The 23,162-nt window shown below is 36.2% G+C and overlaps 1 protein-coding gene across 4 annotated transcripts; it reads left to right on the top strand.

The window, feature by feature from the left end:
- Positions 1 to 118: 118 nt before the first annotated feature.
- On the top strand, positions 119 to 22,173 carry LOC113053027 (3-hydroxyisobutyryl-CoA hydrolase, mitochondrial). Of its 4 annotated transcripts, XM_026217625.1 has the most exons (15): positions 202 to 306; positions 874 to 916; positions 1,236 to 1,367; positions 1,494 to 1,578; positions 1,677 to 1,757; positions 1,833 to 1,885; positions 4,082 to 4,102; positions 6,902 to 6,980; positions 12,130 to 12,275; positions 14,001 to 14,087; positions 15,201 to 15,259; positions 17,683 to 17,764; positions 20,281 to 20,400; positions 20,558 to 20,591; positions 21,579 to 22,173. In XM_026217625.1, exons 1-15 carry the CDS (start codon positions 275 to 277, stop codon positions 21,692 to 21,694), a joined length of 1,170 nt encoding a protein of 389 aa, XP_026073410.1. In that variant the 5' UTR covers positions 202 to 274; the 3' UTR covers positions 21,695 to 22,173. The 4 variants fall into 4 exon arrangements, with proteins under 4 accessions (XP_026073408.1, XP_026073409.1, XP_026073410.1 ...); XM_026217623.1 differs by lacking the exon at positions 874 to 916 and having other exon boundaries at positions 119 to 306; XM_026217626.1 differs by lacking the exon at positions 4,082 to 4,102.
- The last annotated feature ends 989 nt before the right edge of the window (positions 22,174 to 23,162 follow it).

The following is a 23,162-nucleotide window of genomic DNA, read 5'->3' as shown; positions in this document are numbered from 1 at the left end:
TTTATACTTTTCAGAGTCATGAAATATATCTTTATTTTAGTTAAATATAACTTTATACATAAGATAATTAACTGGCGAAACTTGTATGCTTGTTTTTTTCTCTTCACTGGTAAAGCGCGAATAAAACTGTGCAGTGGGCAGGTGTCGGCTCTGTTATGACACATCGTGAGACTTCCTCGCTGGTGTCGCGGCACTATGACATCATCAAGCAGGGCCAGCAGGGGCGACAGACAGGGAGAAACGAAACCTTCCAGAACATCAGCTGAATCTAGCCATGTCATTAATAATCTTGACCTCTGCGCACAGGTGAGTGTTCCTCAAGTGCCACATGTGTGATGTCATCAGGGATCCGTTCTGCATATAGACTCCAGAATTCAAGAATGATTTGCTTGCTGTTTGGTGTGTAGGAGATCTGCAGACACTGCAATATAGGTCTCTTTTCCAAAAAGAATGAATGAGATCAAGTTTGGACGTTGTCTTATTTATATATACAATAGCTAATAAAGTATGGAAGGTGTCGTTTAAATATTTGATTAAACTGAACCCAGCAAAACATACTTTAAAAGGTTTTAAAAACACATAGAAGCAATCTGCAACTAATGCATCATATAGAAAATGTTGTGTATTGTGTTCTTGTCTAATAATGAAAAGCATGAAAATAAATAAATAAACAATTTTATATATTATACGTTAACGTTATATATATATATATATATACATACGGTGTCTTTGATGTTTCATTTCAAATTTTCCGGTTGCCTTTAATTGAATAATTGTAATGTCATGACCCAACAATACATTTAACAATTTGATGTTAAGTTTAACATAAAAACAATAACACCACGGTTTATTTTATTTTTTTATCTAATACAGATTACGATCAGCCTGCAGATTGCAGAGAATACAAGGACACATGGTAAATTTAAGCCCTAAGCAGGCATCAGTATTCATGCAAAAAAAAAATATAATAATAATTCAGCCAGTCAAGAATGTCAATGTTTCAATAATTCTTTTATGACCCTAAAAATCTTTTGGTCTGGTATCTTATATATAATGCTTGGAATAATTTGGCCTTTTTTCATCTGATGTCTTATGTTTAAATGTGCAGTTATTTGAAAAAATAAAATAAATAAAAAATATTCAATCACCTTGTGATGTACATGTTTTAGTTTAGTAATGTTGTATTAATCCTACATGTTTCTCCCATTGAATATTGTTTTATTACGGTGTCTCAGATGTCCACTAAAGCTGGGTCTGAAGTCCTGTTTGAGAAAGTTGGGAACGCTGGTGTCATTACACTAAACAGACCCAAAGCTCTCAATGCCCTGAATCTCACCATGATCAGACACATCTACCCTCAGCTCAAGGTTAGGGGAGACTGGAAGCCTTTCTCCCAACATCAATAATAGCCCTATAGTATTTTTGATCACCCAATCAAACTTCATATAACAGATCTGCATTGTTAACCTACTTGAATCATCGTGTTTTTGTAGAATTGGGACAAAGACTCAGAAACGGATCTAGTGATCATTAAAGGAGCAGGGGAGAAGGCGTTCTGTGCTGGTGGGGATATCAGAGGTAATTATTTAAGATAATCATGCAGTTTGGTTTTTCATTCCCTGTTAAATGGATCTATGCATAGATAATACAGATCTGACATTCAGATATTCTCCCAGCTGTCACAGAAGCTGGTAAAGCAGGCGATTCTCTTGCTCAAGACTTCTTCCGTGAGGAATATATTCTTAACAACACTATTGGTATGTTTTCGCACTTCTGTTGCTGTTTTTGAGGTTTGATGAACAGATTGATTGATTGATTTTAACTCTTTGTAGGTACATATCAGAAACCGTATGTGGCTCTTATCGATGGAATTACAATGGGGGGAGTAAGTATTTATCTGAAACGGTCGTCTTGCTGCACAAGTTCACCAGCAGATGGTGCTGTCTGTTCTAATTTAGCAGAATTAAAGGAACCAGAGGCAATGTGGACCAGCTTGTCTTGTGTTTACAAAATATAAAAATAAATGAAGGACAAAGCGTCCTGCTTTATATGAAACAATATATATATAACTGTACTATCCTTTTCACTGTGTCGCTATTAATTTATCCAAAAACATAAGGACTCACATTGCTACTGGCTTCATGCATGATTCAAAATCTAGGTGTTCTCATTTTTAAACATATGCATGAAAATACTTAGACATAAGGACCCATGAGCTATTATTATATGTATTCTTAGTGCAATATTCAATATTTTGCAGTCATGTTTGACTGTATGAGCTGCAAGCCAGTCCTCACAATAGGAGTCATAAACCCCTCTTAATCCTCTTTATTTCTGTTCTGCAATGTGTATTTTATCCAGTAGGTGTCAGCAGTGAGCTGATCTTGCAAACAATCTTTTGGTTTCTTATGAATCAGTTCTCAAGTGTCCTCCCATTGGTAGGCTATGGATTTGTGTTTGAGTAACACTTTATATTTACATTCATTTTGTATTCTACATGTAGACCCACAAGTCAGCTCATTTAATAATTAGAGATGCATCACAAAGTATCTGTATTCAGAAGTTCTATACTCAAAATGTTTAATCATTTACTAATAAACGTTTAATCCTTAAAGGAGTAGTTCACCCAAAAAGAAAACCTTTCACCCTCAGACCATCCAAGTTAGATGAGTTTTTCTTCTTCGGAAATGTAACATTGCATGAACAAATGCACTCGCGCTTGAGAAAAAGTGTCTCTCTCTCTCTTTTTTGTCTCAAGAGAGACTGTACAACATTCACATTACAGGATTTGATGGCATTTCCACGTAAAAAGGGCAACTGCGCACCACTTCAAAATCAAATCATCTTCGAGGGCAAGTGTGCCCCCAGATGTTTCGGGGGCCCTACGCAGACTGCGTATTTTGTGTATTTATAGACAGGATCAGGTCTGCTATAGTTGTATTTTTGTTATATTTTTATTTAGTTGATTTATTTATTTTATTAGCAGTCTCCATTATGTTAAATATTTAGAGCTGTTATTAACTTTATAGTTTTTAATACTTTTTAGATAAAACCCTTAAAATCTCCTGCTGAATTGGGTTGACAGAATGTTCACTAGTCAAAATTTGACATCTAGCACAGATATAAACATTATTTGCAAATTTTTTTGTGATGGGCTCTCTTTCTTGTATTTATTTGCATACTAAATTTAAATTTTTTGTCTTCAGTTGTAGTTACTGCATCTACACTACTTTTGGGGTCAGTATGTTTTTTTTTTTTTTTTTTTTAGAAATGTATCCTTTTAATTCAGCAGGGACATGTTAAAATGATCAAAAGTGACAATTTTTTTTTTTATAAATTATATTAAAAAAAACATTTTCAACACTGATAATAAAAATAAATGTTTCTTGAGCAATTCTAATCCAGTTTTATAATATAAAGAAAAGTTTCTTTAGCAATTCTAATCTTGTTTAAACACCCCGAAGTGTCTATGAGTTCCTCTCATACTTACTCTAAAGCAGCTTTCCAGAATCCCTATTTAGAGATGTGAGGAAGGCATAATAGTCCCATCACTATAAGTGGTAGTAGATTATCCAATAAATCAGAATGATTTTCTCCAGTGGTCCAGCTGAATCTTTGTTTATGGAACACATTTAGTAATGGAAGAAGTATGTAATCACTCATGAGAGGCGTAACATCATATCTCACACCTGCAGTGTATCAGTCGGTGGCTCAGTGTGATCTATGAGCATCTCTTTGATCCCTCACACAACCCTGTCAGAGGGTGGCTGTGCTACACCTTTAAAGCCTTCCTGACCATCGCTGCTTATCAGCTATTACTGTTTTCCAGCATTTGTAAGATCCTCTTTTGCTTTGATTATATAGTTAGCATTTGTGGAATGGTCTTTTGGTCTCCACTGAAGCTGCATTCTCATTAACTTGCATGTCTTTGTTTAGTCTTTTGAGACAAAGTTCATTTTCAGTCACAGCATGCAAAACTACTTTTTGGACCTGTAATGAATATGGGCAGCAGGATGCGATGCCACACTCATGGGCAACTGTTATAAATAAATGACGAATAATAATAAATTCTGTGTTACAGATACTGAAAGAGCAGTTCGAGGTAGGCCAGATAAACTCACACTCAAAAGATATTTCATTTTACTTCTGCTGAATTCATTTTGACAATCTCAAAAATATAATGAAGATCAAACCTTTAGTGCTTCTGCAGTTTGATGCTTACCATATGGTAAATCATAATTAAGCAGAGCCGCAGGACAGATGAAGTAATACAGAGGACCAGAGAAGAGAAGGGCATCTGTTATATAAAAAAAACTGGTGAACTGTTGAAAATATGCAGACCACATTTCATAATATAACTTTGTTTTCTCTATAGTGAATATGAATATAAACTGTTCTCTTCTACTTATGTTTTTGACCTTATTGGGCATAGAAGTTAATATTACCATTCAAAAATTGGGGTTGCTTTTTAATGATTTTTGAGCCTCTTCTACTCACCAAGGCTGCATTTATTTGATCAAAAATTACAAGAACATTGATATTTTGAAAAATTATTGAAATGCAAAATATATTTGAATATATTGTAAACTATAATTTATTCCTGTGATCAAAGCTGAATTTTCAGCAATCATTACTCCATCCTTCAGAAATCATTCTAATATGCTGATTTGATAATCAACTGAATATTTATAATTATCAATGTGGACAAAAATTGTGCAGCTTATTGTTTTTGTTGAAACTGCAGTACATTTTTTTTCAGAATCATCTGATGTCACCTTTATTTCTAACTCTTTACAGAGAGAAAGGAAAATAAATAATTATATTGAATAGAAGGTTCAAAAGAAGGACATTTATTAAAACAGAAATCTTTTTTAAATGCCTTAAAACATAAATGTCTTTACTGTCACTTCTGATCAACGTGATGTATCCTTGCTGAATAAAAATTATAATTTTTCAAAAGAATCCCCAAACCTTTGAACAGTGGTGTAGGAACTTTATCATTCTTCTTTATCATTTTTAACATTCCAGAAAGCTTTCATATTAGAAAACCGCCAGATTAAAGATGGTCTTTAAACATTTTTGGCTACATTTATGTTCCATATTAGTCTCCTAAAGAGGAGAGACTTGTGTTTTTGATAGGTAATGTTTTCCATCCTGGAGTTGATTCCTAAATTTAGAAGCTGTCCGCAAGTTTTCGGCCGGATTCCAGCCAAACGTTTTGGACAAACGATGAAAGTTTCCACCGCTTCTAGGTGAATGATTTGATGCTTCCAGCTACAACATGTGCTTCCCATTTATAAATGAAAATCCTGTTACCAAACTATTTAGACAGTTTATTCTTTTCTTCTGCTTCTACTTTGACTGTGTTATAGTTTGGATGGTTGTTCTCACTTTATCGTAATCATCCTAATGAGTTTTCATGTAGGGGACACATGGGCTGCTCCCCAGGAGAAGATGATTATTGTCTCTAAATGAGCAGCCCGTTGAGAACGCAGCCCCCAGTTGGTCTCATAATAACTGAATTTATGATGTCTATTTTCTTTAACTAGATGAGTCCATGTCAGTCATGCTCTGTGATCTCATGAGTCACATCAGCTAAAGATATTGAAGTGATTAAGATGACGATGCTGTTTTAGACTCATTTGTGGATCTTTTTTTTTATGACAGAATCAGGCGGAGCTTTGTATAACAAAACGTTTAAGAATTTTGCGCTTCCTGATAGTCCAGGATGTTTTCTTTAGAAGTTGCTTCTAATTTTTTGAGAATAATTTATCTACAGAGCAAGGTCGATATAATGGTCGTTCAGAAATTTGGCAGTCTTTATTTTTAATCGTTTGTAAATAAATGTATGGATATGAATCCTGGGGGGAAAAAAAAAATGTATAATGGTTTTCACAAAAATATTAAGTGGCACAACTGTTTTCAACATTAAAAATAATAATAAGAAATGTTTCTTGGACATCAGATGACAATTTGAGATTGATTTCTGGATGATACTTGGCCAATATTGATCATTTTAAAAATCGGTCATTTGTTTGTGCTAACAGACCTGATAACTGTTCGGCTGTGTCTGTAATGCTTCAAGAGTATCAGCTGTCTGCTAGGGTTGCTGTGTTGTTGTTGTTGTTGTTGTGTCATGTGCACCATTTGATTCTAATCCTACACAGTTTGTGAACAAGCTGTGGATTTTCAGAGCACATAAAAATCCAGTGTGCTGTACATCAGTGACTGTTTGTTATTCCATTCCTGCTTCTGCTGTTTAGGCAGTGCTGTCGTGATTAAGGGTCTCATACTAAATCATCAAACGTGGTGTTGGTGTTTCATTATGGCTACAGTGCATAGGAAGAGCCTTCCAAATTCTTGCACTGTGCATATGATATACTTCATCCAGTAGGCTTTAAAACATCAAGGTTTTCACAGAAATATTAAGCAGCACAACTGTTTTCAAACTTGATAATAATAAGAAATGTTTCTTCAGCACCAGATCAAATCAGAATGATTTCTGGAGGACCTTATTACACTGAAGACTGGAATAATGATGCTCAAAATTCAGCTTTTCTGTTACAGGAATAAATTACATTTGAAAACATTAAAATAGAAAACTATCATTTTAAATTGTAATTATATTTCAAAATAGAAATATTTTAACTTATACAAATAAAGGCAGAACATAAAAAAAAGAGCAAACACCAAACTTTTGAGCGGTAGTGTATGTATAGACAAATGGACCATACATACAGATTTGATTGAATCAGAATTTTCATTAAAATATTCTTCTAGTGTCTTACAGTGAATGGATGTGAAGACTTGAACCCTCATTCTACAGCTTTCTCCATCTGTTCTGGGAACATTGTACCCAATTATTGATCTGTACGTTTTTTTTCTCTCTCTCTCTCTGCAGGGCGTGGGTCTTTCAGTTCATGGACGGTTTCGTGTGGCCACTGAGAAGACACTGTTTGCCATGCCAGAGACGGGCATTGGTAAGAGGCAGTCTGCGTTCCTCTCTCCCCGTGGGCTGTAACTGGGTTATAACCGAATTTTCATTAATAATGCAAGATGGCTTTGACTTCACAGGAATCGATAGTACTTCATCCAAAAAATAGATGTGACAATTGAATGTAACGCACACCATTTGCCAAAAAAGGCATATTCATTTAAAGGAATAGTTCACCCAAAAATTGCTTTAAATCTGCTCGCCCTCAGGTCAACCATGATGTAAATGTAAATCGCAACAGATTTAGAGAAATTTACATTTACATTAGATCGCTTGCTCACCAGTGGATCCTGTGCAGTGAATGGGTGCCGTCAGAATGAGAGTTCAGACAACTGATAAAAACATACAATAATCCACACGACTCCAGTCCATCAGTTAACATCTTGTGAAGTGAAAAGCTGAGTGTTTATAAGAAACAAATTAATCATTAAGGTGTTTTAACTTCTTTTTAGCTTCTGGCTAAAACACAACAAAATCCATAATAATTGCTTACTTCAATGGAAAAGTCCATCTCCTGTTGACATGTTTGTTTTTGCTGGTACACAGTGCTTGATCTGTGTATATTTCTCTCACCAGCGTGAGATGACACAGCACACATTTTTTGTAGCTGAAAAAAAAACTTGTGATCTGATTCCTTCTCAAATCATTCCCTGGCCCAAAGTCCTGACCCAAAAGCAATCTTTCGCAGCAGATCGGTCAGGTCAGTTTTATGTGGAAACAGTGTAGAGAGACAGCACCTGTCTGATGCGTGTGGTCTCTAAATGAACAGCATGTTAAAACACTCCACAGACAGCATGAATCTCCCTTTTGCTCATGGAAGGAATTCTGGCGATGCGGACGGCATCCGATCAATCTGCCGCTGATATGTAAGTGGGTGGGTCTTGTTCCAACCGTGGAGCCAACAGATGATTCTTGCATACTTGTATGTATATTTAATTTCCTAACCTTTCATCTGGTGTAGGTGGACAGCTCAGTGACATAAATTGAGTTACAGAACAAAGTACATACCGTATTTTCCGGACTATAAGTCTCACTTTTTTTCATAGTTTGGCTGGTCCTGCGACTTGTAGTCAGGTGCGACTTATTTGAAAATTAATTTGACATGAACCAAGAGAAATGAACTAAGACAAATGAACCAATAAAAAACATTACTGTCTACAGCCACGAGAGGGCGCTCTATGCTGCTCAGTGTCCTGTAGTCTACACTGAAGACATAGAGCGCCCTCTCGCAGCTGTAGACGGTAATGTTTTCTCTTGGTTCCTGATTCTAAATAAATGCGCCTAATAGTCCAGTGCGACTTATATATGTTTTTTTCCTCATCATAACGTATTTTTGGCCTGATGCGACTTACTCACTTGACTTACTCACACGTGCGACTTATAGTCCGAAAAACACTGTATATATGTTTTCTCGAAATGTAGACAATACGTTTTGACACTTTCAGCACTACAAATCACCTTCAGACCATTGTCATTGCAAAAAATTCTTACAGATGCAACATGCTTTGGTAATTTGTTGTCTAATCATTTTTATAAATTTTTTTAAGCATGTCTTACACTACCGTTAACACTACCAAACGTTTGGGATCTGTAAGATTTTGAAATGTTTTTGATCATTTATGCTCAACAAGACTGCATTTATTTGATCAAAAATACAATGATACATTTTCTCTATGCTTCTTTGATGAATAGAAAGTTCAAAAGAACACTTTTTATTTGAAATAAAAATCTTTTGTAATATTTTTTCCTTTCAATTTTGAGCAATTTAATGCATATTTATCAAGTATAACATTTCTTTTAAAAAAATCATAATAATCTTTGTGTTTCCGAACTTTGGAACTAGAATGTTTTAGTGTTATACCACTGCTGATGTTTTTAGAGAAACTGAGCTTGTCATAAACTTCAAAATGTTAAATTCTGTCATCACTTACTCACCCAGAAAATACACCGTTAGACATGAAGTTAAGAAAATGAAGACAAAATGTTCATTTTCGAGTCCAAAGTGAATGTTTCCACATCCATCTTTCATAACCATCCTCCCAGAATACATCCATGTGTGCTGCATATCACTTTTATTGCACATGCTTTAGATTTTTCATGCTTCTTTTCATTCCATGTTCTAATCACACCCTGTGAATGGTATTTCTGGAGCCTTGATACGGTATAAATCAGATTGTCTGTGATGAAAACTTTGCCCTTGTCCCTATCACATGCTCCTACACATGTTCGCAGAAGTCTGCCTCGGTAATTATAATTCATTCTGGACTCTTAATAAGAGAGTTTTAAAGCATTTCCTCCTGCATTGTACGATGTCCTTCACTCTTGCAAGCCTTGGGTGAAGACTCCCTGCGGAACTGTTAGAGTGGCAGGAAGTAGTGCTAATCACGGTCTGTGACACATCTGTTGAGCATCTTTGCACGTGTGTGTGTGTGTGTGTGTGTGTGTGTGTGTGTGTTTGATAGAGTGAATGCACAGTTTCTTTGTGCCATCACCCACTAATTCCATTAAGAGCTTGTGTCTCTCAACCCAAGCTAAATGAATAATCCTCTTTGGGTTTGCAGTTGTCTTAATGGTTTGTTCTGCGTTAAGGTGATCAGATTAATTTGTCTTGTAGACGGGTACTTCCATATAGTTCTTCTTCCTTGGCTACATCATCATGTGCACATCATTTGTGTGGCTCCTCAGTTCAACTATTAATGTAAAAAAATTGCCTATTACACTATTTTATAGTATTTATTTCAGATGATATTTCTGTGTCTGGGGCTCATCTAGTTTACATGGTCTCCACTAGGGGTGACCCTGAATAGTAGATGATTCGATGCTTCGATAGGAGGAGCCCGATTCTACTACCAATCTCTCAGTCAAATATTTGCGGGGTGATATGATGATCATGCCATTTTGACCATATGGCTGTGCTCAGTGTTTGAGTTCACATAGAGCTACTGGTTTTCTCCCAATAAGTTAATATAAAGCCTGTTAAAAGAAAGCTATAAATAAGAATCTGAAAAGAAAGAAGCTGCAAATAAATATTTTAATGTGCGTGAATAAATCCAACCACCCCTAAAGATTAAAGTTTCACTTTTTCAATTACAGGATTTTTTTTTTTTTTTATCGTTTTAGTTTTATCTGACAATAATAACCCTGTACTTGGCAGCATAATAACAATTCTTCATAAATAATGATTTATTAATAAATGTTTTAAACATGTTTGTCCATCTGCCATAGATTGAAAAAACACACCCCAAATAAGACCATTGGTTGAGCTGTTGATACTGTGTTGGGTCTCTCAAACAAACAATGTTTTGATTGTGTTTACGCTTTTCTGGGAAAGAAGTGGTGCTGGGAATCGTGTGCAGTTTTAAAGTGGTTTAAAGAACTGATTTTTATTTAATTTTGTTGTCCTGTATAAATGCTCAAGGCTAAGTGGGATTCCAGAAGGGAAACACCATGAACAGCATGGTAGCAGAAGTCTTGAGCCATTTGTGCTGAGCTGTGGCATTCGCCCATGGTGGCACCTTCTCTGACAATGTGCCAGCCATCTGTGTGTCGAAAATGGCCCCCTCTCCCTGTCTGCAACCTGTATCAGCCCCTTCACCCCCTTCTGTTGATGGATTATGGGGCTATTTGAGTTTTAAAACCATGCCGGCCACGAGACAACGGCAAGCTTAATCTGCATTTATGATATTACATTTGTCTCTTGGAATCAGGTCGGGGACCTAATCCTGCCCCGCCTGTGTGCATGTGTGTGTGTGTGTGTGCATGTGCGTGCGTGCATGTGTGTGTGTGTGTGTGTGAGGGAAATTATGTTATTTCTTTCAGCCCTTACTACAAAAATGCACATCAGGTTAATAAGATTGTAGCACCACACTATGCCATTTCATAACCACATCCTGCAGACTGAACAATGCATTTGATAACTGTTTATGCAAGGTCTTACAAATTAGGGGCCAAGGACCCCCTTGCGGGAAATTGGAAATAAATAGTGTGAAAATATTTGTAGAAAATGTTAATATTTGAAGAATTTAACTTTTGATTTAATCATTCATAATTTGACTTATTCATTTTGATTATGTTTCTCAGGTTAATACCTCTAATTTAAATCCAGTGGTGGGTAAAAATATGTTATTTATTATTTATATTTTATTATTTATGATGCTTAATATAAGTAAATATTTTCATGTTATTTTTTATTTTATTATTCTTTTTTTAATCTCATCTTTTGGCTCTAGTGTAATGGCAATATGACATCCAATTACTTGATTTTGGAAACAACATTATAAAGTTTGCTCTGCAATATCATGTTTACTATTTTTCCTACATTTCATAAATGGTCTGTTTACATAGAAATATACAGCTCCCATCATACTTTAGGAAGAGGGCCCCTTCAGATTATAATTTTGTAGGGTCATTGGCATAATTTTTTTAATGCTCCTGCTTGGTGTGACAGTGAAATATAACTCGTATGATGAAGGTCTTTTTGTTTATTCAAATATTTCATTTTTTGATTACTTATGAAATCACTTGAGGGACAATTATAATTAAGTAACTAAAAAATAACAAATTTGTACTCCTGTGGCCAGAAAATAACTGTTTTTTTCTTGGGTAAAGAGCATTAGAAGTCATGTCTCACTGGTCCTGTGCAATCTTAAATTAAAGGACGACAGCATAGCATAAACACGCAACAGATGTACAGTGTCCCTATGTAGCTTAAACAGTGAAGAAATCTTATTAAAAGTGGCGAGAACCAATCGTTATGGATTGAAATACATCACTGAACTATTTGTTCACTGACCTTGAGTTCGTAATTATTTTTTCTGCATTAATTTTCTCAATAAGGATTAAAAAAATAATAATAATAATAATACATTTACAATAAAGAAGCCTTGAATCAAACCACTCAGCTCTGAATTACAACACATTTGATTCAATATAAAATAGTGTTTGAAAATAATAAAAACATACAGACTGAAATTACAGACTTTACTAAATCAACTAGTCACCCCATGAAGCAGTGAAATTAATTATTTAATATATAAAACCTGTTTTGTCTTGTTTTTCAGTGGAGAAAATGATTGGGATATTTGTGTCCAGATTTGGTCTAAATGGCTTTAGTTTTGTGTGTTTTGTTTCTATAGGACTGTTCCCTGATGTTGGAGGTGGATACTTCCTGCCCAGACTTCAAGGCAAACTGGGCCTCTTTCTCGCCCTGACTGGGTTCCGCCTCAAAGGCAGAGATATTCAGAGGGTCGGGGTGGCTACTCACTTTGTGCAGTCTGACAAGGTAATGCACATAGACTAGAGAAAGACCAATATTTGGCCATTTTGAGGTTAAATAGATAATCGATTGGCCAAATAAATGGCTCTTTCTCTAGCATCAGTTTGTCAGACTATTGATGGCCTTGTGAATATATATTGCACATTTTTCCCATGTCAAAGATCGAGTAAATATTTGCAAATATCAGTGTTATTGCAATTTTCAGCTTCTATTAATCTTATGTAATATCAAATATTGTATATTCTTATAGATAATATATAATATGATATTTAACGGATTATAATTTATTATATATTTGTATATTATTTATTATATTGTTGTATAATATAAAACATTGTATATAATATATATTTATAATCTGCATCATAGACAAAGCCATATCTGATATATTGGCTGTGGGTGTTTCATGTTGTGCAGTGGTTTCACATGCAGCTCCTGGTTTGGACACAGTGCTAAGAAAAAGTTATTTGAATTCTAGAACAGTTTTAAGACTGTTTCGAAAGGATGAAACTCAAATTCAAGGTAATGGTGACTGGAAAGGAGCTGTGCTGGTGCTGGCCTCCTGGGCTTTTGGGCTGCACTTCTTGCATTTGTTGCTGAAATGAGAGAAGTTACTGAAAGAAGAGGACTTAGTCAGCTTTTCTCAGACTTGTCAGCGAGCTTTCGGCAGCAGGGGGCAACTGAGCCCTAAACCTACGCCCAGTTCATGTGCCAGAGGTGAAAATGAGGACCAGGGCTTGGCACTGCTGGAGAGAGGGGCATACAAGCCTATACACACACACACACACACACACACACACACACATCCTCTGGCCAATGAGAGACAACCAGCAGGATCTGGCATACACGCTACACACAGAAGTAACTTGTGATAAAAATAACCACAAAAGGGCTCTGAGGACAGGGCGTTAGTTTGTACTGCAGAACTAGTTCAGAGCTGATTCAGTCTGTTTTATGAGCAATGTAAACAACCCTGACAATTATTAATTGAGTCAGCCTGTGTTGTCATTAATTATCACCACAAGGGTAAAGTGATTGTGATTTTTAGGCCTGGAAAACTGTATATTTTAAGAGGAAACAATAATATTAATAATATTGAAAAAACATGGGATTTCTTTAGTGAATATGCATTTTCTAATCCTGTGTAATATTTAATTGATTAGAAATTGTTCTTTCCAAGTCCAATCTCTTAAAATTTTAGCTACCAGTCAAAAGTGGAAGAAATAATTTTTCAAACAAGTGGGAGCCTGATGGGAGAATTAAATGCCATTCTTCCTTTTATATCCTGGTGTAATGCATTCTGTTCGATATGTTAGTGTAGTGTGCTTCACAATGCATATTGTTCCAAAGCAGCTTGAGAAAGGGTAAAGCCTTACAATTCCCTGTGAAAAAATAGCCATACAATTAGGAGTTTCATGTGAGGGGAAAAAAGTTCCTCATGCATATTTCAGCAAATATTCTGCACTGACGACTCTAAAACCGCTTGGTTTTTTAAGTAACTTCTTTTTGTGCAGTGTTATATATATCTTCTCACTGTTGACAGTAGACCTGTTTTTGCATGCAAACTTTAGCTGATGAGAATGCACCTTTAAACGCAGTGTTGTAAGCTCACTTGTGATCCCTAAAAGGCTGTCCTGCACACTACGTTTTGGACACTAAGCTGTTGTTTAATGTTGTGTATCACTGTGCCCCTGCCCATCAGAGAATTGTACCATTTGTTTCACCCATCAGATTGTGTCTCTTGAGAAGGATCTTATTGATCTGAAGTCTCCATCTAACAGTGATGTGGCCCAACTTCTGGATTCTTATCAGGAACAGGTATGTGGCAAAAACAGACGTGACTCTTTTTGAGAACTTTTACAACCTGAGTGTCTGCTGTTACACTACACAGTGGTGGGCTTAGCAACAGTAAACAACACTGATGGATTTGCTTTCAGTGCATCTTTAAATAGTTACAATTAAATGTTCAGCAAGCAGCAAATGTACATGACGACACAAATCTGGAAGATTTTCTCACCTTAAAGGACCATTTACCCATGTACCATGTAGAAAAATGTGACAACAACTTATGGACCTTTCCAGAGGTCCCCGGGAGGGAGGGACTTTCATGCACCGGTCAAACCACTTTCGCAAACCCTTCCCGGACCTGTTTTGATCATTCCATTTATTTTATTCTCTTCGATTCTCAACAGATTGTAATAGTAGCCTAATTAAAAATCCAAACACCGTGATTATTTACAGCTAGTCTTTGCATTATGATATGGCACTAAAGTGCACTAGATGTTATTTATGTCTGGCAATGCTCCTGCTTATATACAGCCGCTGTCACTAAACCATAAAACCATATCATCAGTGTTGCACTTTAAAGTCAGTAGATTGTTTGATATTGAAGATAAGACGGGGTGTATCCAGACCTGAGCAGATAAGGGAGGAATATAGCCACTTTCATTCTTTGTTCAAAATGCTAACAGTGTGTTTATTGTGATTCCATGTTACGGATTCTGTGACAGTGTACTGAAATAGATATATCCATGTCTGTGTATCTCTAGAGCCGGCGTGAAATGAAATGTCTCTGGGATTCATGTCACAGCTTTTAAGCACTAGGAGGTCATAAATTAGTTTGACCAGCGGTGCACGCCTACACAGAGGATGAAATGATAAATGGCCTGAATCTGAAATGGTCAGCCAACAGTGTACTAGTTTATAGTGTATGTATATATGCACTACCAAAATGTGGATATTTTTTTTTTATGTTTTTGAAAAATGTTTCTTATACTTATTCTTCAGCATCAGACACAGCCATGGTGTCTGACAGGAACTAAAATGGCCTCACACAGATAGTTGAGGATTGCAGTTGTCTGGGTTGAAATACAGCCGTGTGTATGTGCTTCATCTGGTGTTTAAACACGGACTGCTGTTTTGTCTCCTCAGAGCAGTCTGGATGCTGAGAAACCTTTTGTGCTGCAAGAACAGACAGAGGCCATCGACAGGTAAACCTAAACGCTCTTCTCTCCTTGCTTTATTGTGTCTAACCCAAAATAGAATGAAACTAAAGCTCTCCCTTGAAATGGAAAACTAACCTGTGGTTATGTGTTAGGTTTTAAGTATCATTTAAATAGAATTTTCAGTCTGATACTGCTTTTGAAATGGTTATGTATGGGTGTAGTGATGCTTGCTGAAGTCAGTTGACTATTGAAATTGGGGAGTTTTTAGTTGAACACCTTTTTGAAGAACAAGAATGTATGTGCTTTGAAACATTCGTTACACTTGCCCTATAGGCTTCAAGTCTAAGTATATACAGTATTGTTCAAAATAATAGCAGTACAATGTGACTAACCAGAATAATCAAGGTTTTTAGTATATTTTTTATTGCTACGTGGCAAACAAGTTACCAGTAGGTTCAGTAGATTGTCAGAAAACAAACAAGACCCAGCATTCATGATATGCACGCTCTTAAGGCTGTGCAATTGGGCAATTAGTTGAAAGGGGTGTGTTCAAAAAAATAGCAGTGTCTACCTTTGACTGTACAAACTCAAAACTATTTTGTACAAACATTTTTTTTTCTGGGATTTAGCAATCCTGTGAATCACTAAACTAATATTTAGTTGTATGACCACAGTTTTTTAATACTGCTTGACATCTGTGTGGCGTGGAGTCAACCAACTTGTGGCACCTCTCAGCTGTTATTCCACTCCATGATTCTTTAACAACATTCCACAATTCATTCACATTTCTTGGTTTTGCTTCAGAAACAGCATTTTTGATATCACCCCACAAGTTCTCAATTGGATTAAGGTCTGGAGATTGGGCTGGCCACTCCATAACATTAATTTTGTTGGTTTGGAACCAAGACTTTGCCCGTTTACTAGTGTGTTTTGGGTCATTGTCTTGTTGAAACAACCATTTCAAGGGCATGTCCTCTTCAGCATAGGGCAACATGACCTCTTCAAGTATTTTAACATATGCAAACTGATCCATGATCCCTGGTATGCGATAAATAGGCCCAACACCATAGTAGGAGAAACATGCCCATATCATGATGCTTGCACCTCCATGCTTCACTGTCTTCACTGTGTACTGTGGCTTGAATTCAGAGTTTGGGGGTCGTCTCACAAACTGCCTGTGGCCCTTGGACCCAAAAAGAACAATTTTACTCTCATCAGTCCACAAAATGTTCCTCCATTTCTCTTTAGGCCAGTTGATGTGTTCTTTGGCAAATTGTAACCTCTTCTGCACATGCCTTTTTTTTAACAGAGGGACTTTGCGGGGGATTCTTGAAAATAGATTAGCTTCACACAGACGTCTTCTAACTGTCACAGTACTTACAGGTAACTCCAGACTGTCTTTGATCATCCTGGAGGTGATCATTGGCTGAGCCTTTGCCATTCTGGTTATTCTTCTATCCATTTTGATGGTTGTCTTCCGTTTTCTTCCACGTCTCTCTGGTTTTGCTCTCCATTTTAAGGCATTGGAGATCATTTTAGCTGAACAGCCTATCATTTTTTGCACCTCTTTATAGGTTTTCCCCTCTCTAATCAACTTTTTAATCAAAGTACGCTGTTCTTCTGAACAATGTCTTGAACGACCCATTTTCCTCAGCTTTCAAATGCATGTTCAACAAGTGTTGGCTTCATCCTTAAATAGGGGCCACCTGATTCACACCTGTTTCTTCACAAAATTGATGACCTCAGTGATTGAATGCCACACTGCTATTTTTTTGAACACACCCCTTTCAACTAATTCAACTAATTGCCCAATTGCACAGCCTTAAGAGCGTGCATATCATGAATGCTGGGTCTCATTTGTTTTCTGAGAATCTACTGAACCTACTGGTAACTTGTTTGCCACGTAGCAATAAAAAAATATACGAAAAACCTTGATTATTCTGGTTAGTCACATTGTACTGCTATTATTTTGAACAATACTGTATATGTGTGTGTGTGTGTGTGTGTGTGTGTGTGTGTGTGTGTGTGTGTGTGTGTGTGTGTGTGTGTATGTATATATATATATAATTTTTTTTTATTTTTTTTTTATTTATTTTTTTTAGTTTCTGCATTTGTTTGTTAAGTCCTGAAACGATCAGACTGATAAACATTGGACATGCTCCAAAACTCAGTTTCCACATTGACCAGAGCATGTGCAATGTTGTGTTTACGTCTTCCCTTCCGGGTGCTTGAGCGTTTAGTGGAACAAATTGCCAAGAGCCTATACACCCCTTGTTTACCTGTTTTTGTAATCTGCATTGCATTTGAGCCTTACATAACATCAGTTGATGCTGCACTAATCTGGTCCCAGGATTAAATCTGATGACTAATTTGTCTTGACTGCATGAGCATGACGCAGAAAAACTTCCACAGATGGGGGTTTTATAGATGTTTGTGTTTGTAGGACTGTTGTTGTTCTGTTGTTTCAGGCTCTTTTCAGCTGGAAGTGTGGAGGAGATCATGGAGAACCTTAAGAGAGATGGCTCTGCTTTTGCACTCAAACAGACAGAGGTGGGTTCAGGGAGAGTGACTAAACACACACACAAAAAATGACCCAAGAGTGAAAATTATTGTGTTTTAACAATAACAGTCTTGACCTCACACAAAGCTACTTGCGACTTTAGAAGATGAAATATAGTGTATGCTTTATGACAGATCAGTTTTATAATAATTCTATGGTGTGTTTTTTTTAAATATTTTTTATTGTTTTGTTTTAATCACCTCGTAGTTTTACAGCCCTCAGCCCTAGACCTTGTTCACGTTCATTATATTGAAAAGAATAGCCAGTATATAACCTAAATGGCCTTTTTGTGTACTACAGAAAAGAGAAAGTGATACAGGTTCGGGACAACATGAGGTGAATAAATTATGACAGTATTTTTTATATATTACTCTTTGGATGAATTATTCAGTTGTTTAGCAGCGTAAGACCCATACGAAACTCCTGTACTCCTTAGTACCAGTGATGTTTTAATGAACCTCAGAAAATGTCATGATAATAGGCAATGTCGTATCAAGGTTTGGTTTGTTCTTCATAGAGGAGTGTGTTTCCATGTCCTGCTCCTGCAGCTGGGTACAGTGTTTGATGCTTTCTGGAATGAGCGTGTATGGCTTCTCATTTAAGGTCTACGTGCTCTCTGCTGCATGCAAACACTCTCTTCTATTGCGTAATGGGCCCTGAATCATATTATACCTCATTAGTATTTCAAAGCCATTCTGTTTTTCCTCCCATAGCACTACTTTGACACATCACTTTGTTTAGAGTGAGCTGTAGATAGGAAATTGATGTTTGACATTGTGTTGTTTTTTATTGGTGAATATTTACAGTTGCTGTTGCTCAGTATCTGGACTATAATTTTCTGAGTGAAAATCTGTTTCCTGTTTGCTTTTTTTTTTCCTTTTATGACCTAAACAAAGTTACAATATAAATAATCGCAATTCCTCATTATACTGTATAATACAAAGTGGCCCTGATATAAACAGAACAGGCCGTTTGAATTGAATGTGAATATTTATGACCAAACAGGTCATGCAATGTTCTCTCCAAACACAAGGCTGTTCATGGACTGGTCCTCTGCTCATGTGGGGCCTCTTTTTGTCAACAGTTCACTTGGCCATTACCCCTATGTAACCTCCCTGTTCATACTTTTATGTTATATGTGGACCAGTTCATGTTTTCCCCAGCTCACACTTTTTCTTTTTCATGTATGTGTGTATTTATTTATTTATCTAGTGGGAGATAAATTATGACCTTGTTCACCCAAAACGACACATTTCTGTAGCTTATTTAAAATTAAATTAAAATCATAACTTTAGCTGCTCAGTCTGTCCAATTCTGCAAATTCTCACAAACGAACTGCAAATATAGAAACGCGCTGCAAATTCTTACAACAACCAAATACAGAAACATGCTGCAAATATAGAAACGCACTGCAAAATTCTCACAGCACAACCAAAAACACAGAAATGCAGTCCAAATCCTAACAACACAAACAAATGCAGAAACGTGCTGCATACAGAAACGTAGTCCAAATTCTCACATCACAACCAAATACAGAAACACGCTGCAAATCCTCACAACACAAACAAATGCAGAAACATGCTGCAAATAAAGAAACGCACTGCAAATTCTCACAACACAACCAAATAAAGAGACACGTTGCAAATATAGAAACGCGCTGCAAATTCTCACAGCACAACCAAATACAGAAACGCGCTGCAAATACAGAAATGCACTGCAAATTCTCACAACACAACAAATACAGAAGTGCGCTGCAAATACAAAAAACGCGCTGCAAATTCTCACAGCACAACCAAATACAGAAACGCGCTGCAAATACAGAAATGCACTCCAAATTCTCACAACACAACTTAATAAAGAGACACGCTGCAAATATAGAAACGCGCTGCAAATTCTCACAGCACAACCAAATAGAGAAACGCGCTGCAAATACAGAAATGCACTGCAAATTCTCACAGCACAACCAAATACAGAAGCGCGCTGCAAATACAGAAACGTGCTGCAAATTCTCACAGCACAACCAAATACAGAAATGCACTGCAAATTCTCACAACACAACCAAATACAGAAACGCGCTGCAAATACAGAAACGTGCTGCAAATTCTCACAGCACAACCAAATACAGAAATGCGCTGCAAATACAGAAATGCACTGCAAATTCTCACAACACAACCAAATACAGAAGCGCGCTGCAAATACAGAAATGTGCTGCAAATTCTCACAGCACAACCAAATACAGAAATGCACTGCAAATTCTCACAACACAACCAAATACAGAAATGCACTGCAAATACAGAAGCACCCTTTAAATTCTCACAACAAAACCAAATACAGAAACACCGTGCAAATTCTTACAACACCAACAAATACAGAAATGCACTGCAAATACAGAAACATACTGCAAATTCTCACAGCATGATGATACTTTGTTGATTTAGTTGGAAATTCAAATTGCTATTTATTTATTTTGATTATTAAATTCAGGTTTTTGTATTGGATTTTACAGACTCTGGCCAAAATGTCCCCAACCTCACTGAAGTTAACTTTCAGGCAGATTCAGGAAGGAGCGAGAATGAGTTTGCAGGAGGTGTTGGTCATGGAGTATAGACTCAGTCAGGCCTGTATGGTATGTAATTCAGTTCCCTGTAAATTCAATGCTTTATCATTTCATTATCCAAATCAAATCACCTTAAAGCTGTGTTGGTACAGTTTTCACATGCCAGTTATTAGTTTAGGGGAAATATTTGTTATTTGTTTCATAAGTTTTTACTCTGGCTTTGCAGAGGGGTCACGATTTTTATGAGGGAGTCAGAGCAGGTAAGACATATTTTCTTCAAATATTCACATATTATTTCCTAATAAATATAAGGTATCAAATCAGAATAGTGGTTTTAAAGGGTTGGTCAAATTTATTAAAAAAAAAAAAAAATCATGGTTTGAAATTTGAATTAAATTGGCCACAACCATGGGATGTTGAATTAAATTGAATCAACTTGAAGAATACATTTCTATTCATATTTAAATTTAAAGACATTTACATTTTTGTAAATTAAGCCAATCTAGAAGTATAATGCTGTTCCAGAATAGTTTGTAATTTACTAAATTTAACATTTACACATTTTAACATTTTACACATACATATGTTAAATACACATTTCTATCATCTAATGTTTTTGGTAATATCCCATATGATGTGTCTATCATATTATTTTTATGGTTCATTCATATTTGTGAAGTCGCTGGGGTATATTTTTTAGCAATAGCCAAAAAAAACATTGTAAGGGTCAAAATTATCGATTTTTCTTTTATGCCAAGAATCATTAGGATATTTAGTAAAGAGCATGTTCTATGAAGATATTTAGTAAATTTCCTACCATAAATATATGAAACCTTATTTTATTGATTAGAAATATGCATTGCTAAGAACTCATTTGGACAACTTCAAAGGCTATTTTCTCAGTATTTAGGTTTTTTTGCACCCTCAGATTCCAGATTTTCAAATAGACAAATATTGTCAGATCCTAATAAAACTTATTTATTCAGCTTTCTGAAAAAAAGGTCACATTTGTGTTAAAACTACATTTGACATGATGAGTTTCTTACATTTCTGCACATTGTTGGTGTTATAAATTGTGTAATGTAATAATGTCTGTTATTGGTAATTATTAAGGTTATTATAGGGTTTTACCTTAAATGAAAGTGCCTCTTGCAGTATTCTTTGCCAGCTCCACTCACCTAACCAATTTTTTTTGTCCTAAGCAACTGCAGAAAAACTGTCTGATTTTTTTCCCTCTGTGCTTGCAGTGCTAATCGATAAAGACCAGAGTCCAAAGTGGAAACCTTCTACTCTCTCTGGTGTCTCAGAGCAGGCCATAGAAGAATGTTTCAGCTCCCTGGGTGAAAGAGATCTCAAACTATAGAAACTCCCCTCAGAAATCCCCTTGCTGTGTAATCATTTGTGTAAACTCTGTGGAAAGAGAATGGCAGACACTCATTTTTGCACTTGCTGCAATCCGTGATTAACCCTGACAACCTTAACCACATACCCTGGCCATGATTCAGTTTGGTGGGATTAAAGTGTCATCATGTGATTCATAATATGACTGCCATTAAGCACAGTGTTTACTACACGAGCAGTTCCACTGGCCTAGACTCCAGGGTATCTAGCCTGACAGAATAAATCTGAATGATTTTGAGACAGCGTGATGCCTTGAATTCAAATAACTTGGTTCTCCTCTTCTTTGCTCATGTAACTATGTGGATGTTCCTAAAAAATGTGCGACCTATATGTGTGCTAAATTATAACGTAAAATTATTGTTTATGATGTCTGTTTTTGATTTTGATAGCAGATATGGCATAACATTTCAACAGTGCATTTCAATAAAAACATTCATTGTATTCATTGAAGTAATTAGTAAATTGACTGACAGATTGAATAGCATGCATGGCAACAGATCATTTAATCTACTTATCAGTTTTATTCGTTAAAGCATTGCTCAAACTTAAGGTTAGGGATCTAAACAAGCACCTAACTGCAAGAAGTAAAGTCAGGCAAGCGATCTGCGCATTGTGCTACAGTATGGACATGAATAATATCTCAAATCATGACATTTAACAGAGAGCTTTGCTATTAATTTTCATAACAAACAGCATTTTTCTCTTAGTGGTTAATAAAATGACATTAAAATTCCCATACACTTGCACAGAAGGAAAAGTCCTATTTTAAGTGTCGTGATAAATATGAAACGGAAGACACTGAAAGAAGGCAACAGTTGAGGTATTGACAAAGGCCATGGTTGGTTTATTGGTGTAGCAGTGTTTTTCCCTTTTCTTTAAATTACAGAACTGAGATTGCTCAGACTACAGGTAAATCACTTATGTCTGAAATATACACTGATATATGAAATACAACAATTTTGGTCAGAATCATCAGCAACTCATCAAACATCTGTGAGAGGACTGGAGATCCTAGGAGAAATCAGCTTGACAGTACACGCTGGTACAAAAATAGTCTGAGATTGCGGTTTATTTACACTGGTTTTGCACTTTTTTGTTCTAGGTAATTACACACTTTTGGCCTACGAATGGAGGCCTATGAGAGTAATGAACACCAGTGACTCATGTGCTGATTGTTCCTTTAGATGTTGAGATATTCTGAGGTTCTACTCTGAGCACATAACATAGTGTGCTGAAAGGCCTCATAAAATACAACTTTAAGTCCTTCTTTCATATCTTAAGAATTCACTCTGCATTTATGACTTTCTATGCAGAAGTATAATGGTCAAAGTGCAGTTCTTGCCTAATTGTCTTTGTAACAGGCCATAACAGTGACTACCCATGTCATCTGTAGCCTAGGTTCTGGAAGTAATTTTCTCATTTGTTTTCTC

Source organism: Carassius auratus, chromosome 34 (assembly GCF_003368295.1).
Source record: "Carassius auratus strain Wakin chromosome 34, ASM336829v1, whole genome shotgun sequence".
In the NCBI taxonomy this organism is placed as follows: Eukaryota; Metazoa; Chordata; class Actinopteri; order Cypriniformes; family Cyprinidae; genus Carassius; species Carassius auratus.
Note: the sequence above shows the minus strand (reverse complement) of the source record. Positions and strands in the feature narration are given on the sequence as shown.

Coding starts and splice junctions, on each gene's coding strand:
- LOC113053027 (XM_026217623.1), top strand. CDS start 196: ATGACATCATCAAGCAGGGCCAGCAGGGGCGACAGACAGGGAGAAACG. Junction 307..1,235: donor ATCTTGACCTCTGCGCACAG/GTGAGTGTTCCT, acceptor ACGGTGTCTCAG/ATGTCCACTAAAGCTGGGTC. Junction 1,758..1,832: donor TATTCTTAACAACACTATTG/GTATGTTTTCGC, acceptor AACTCTTTGTAG/GTACATATCAGAAACCGTAT.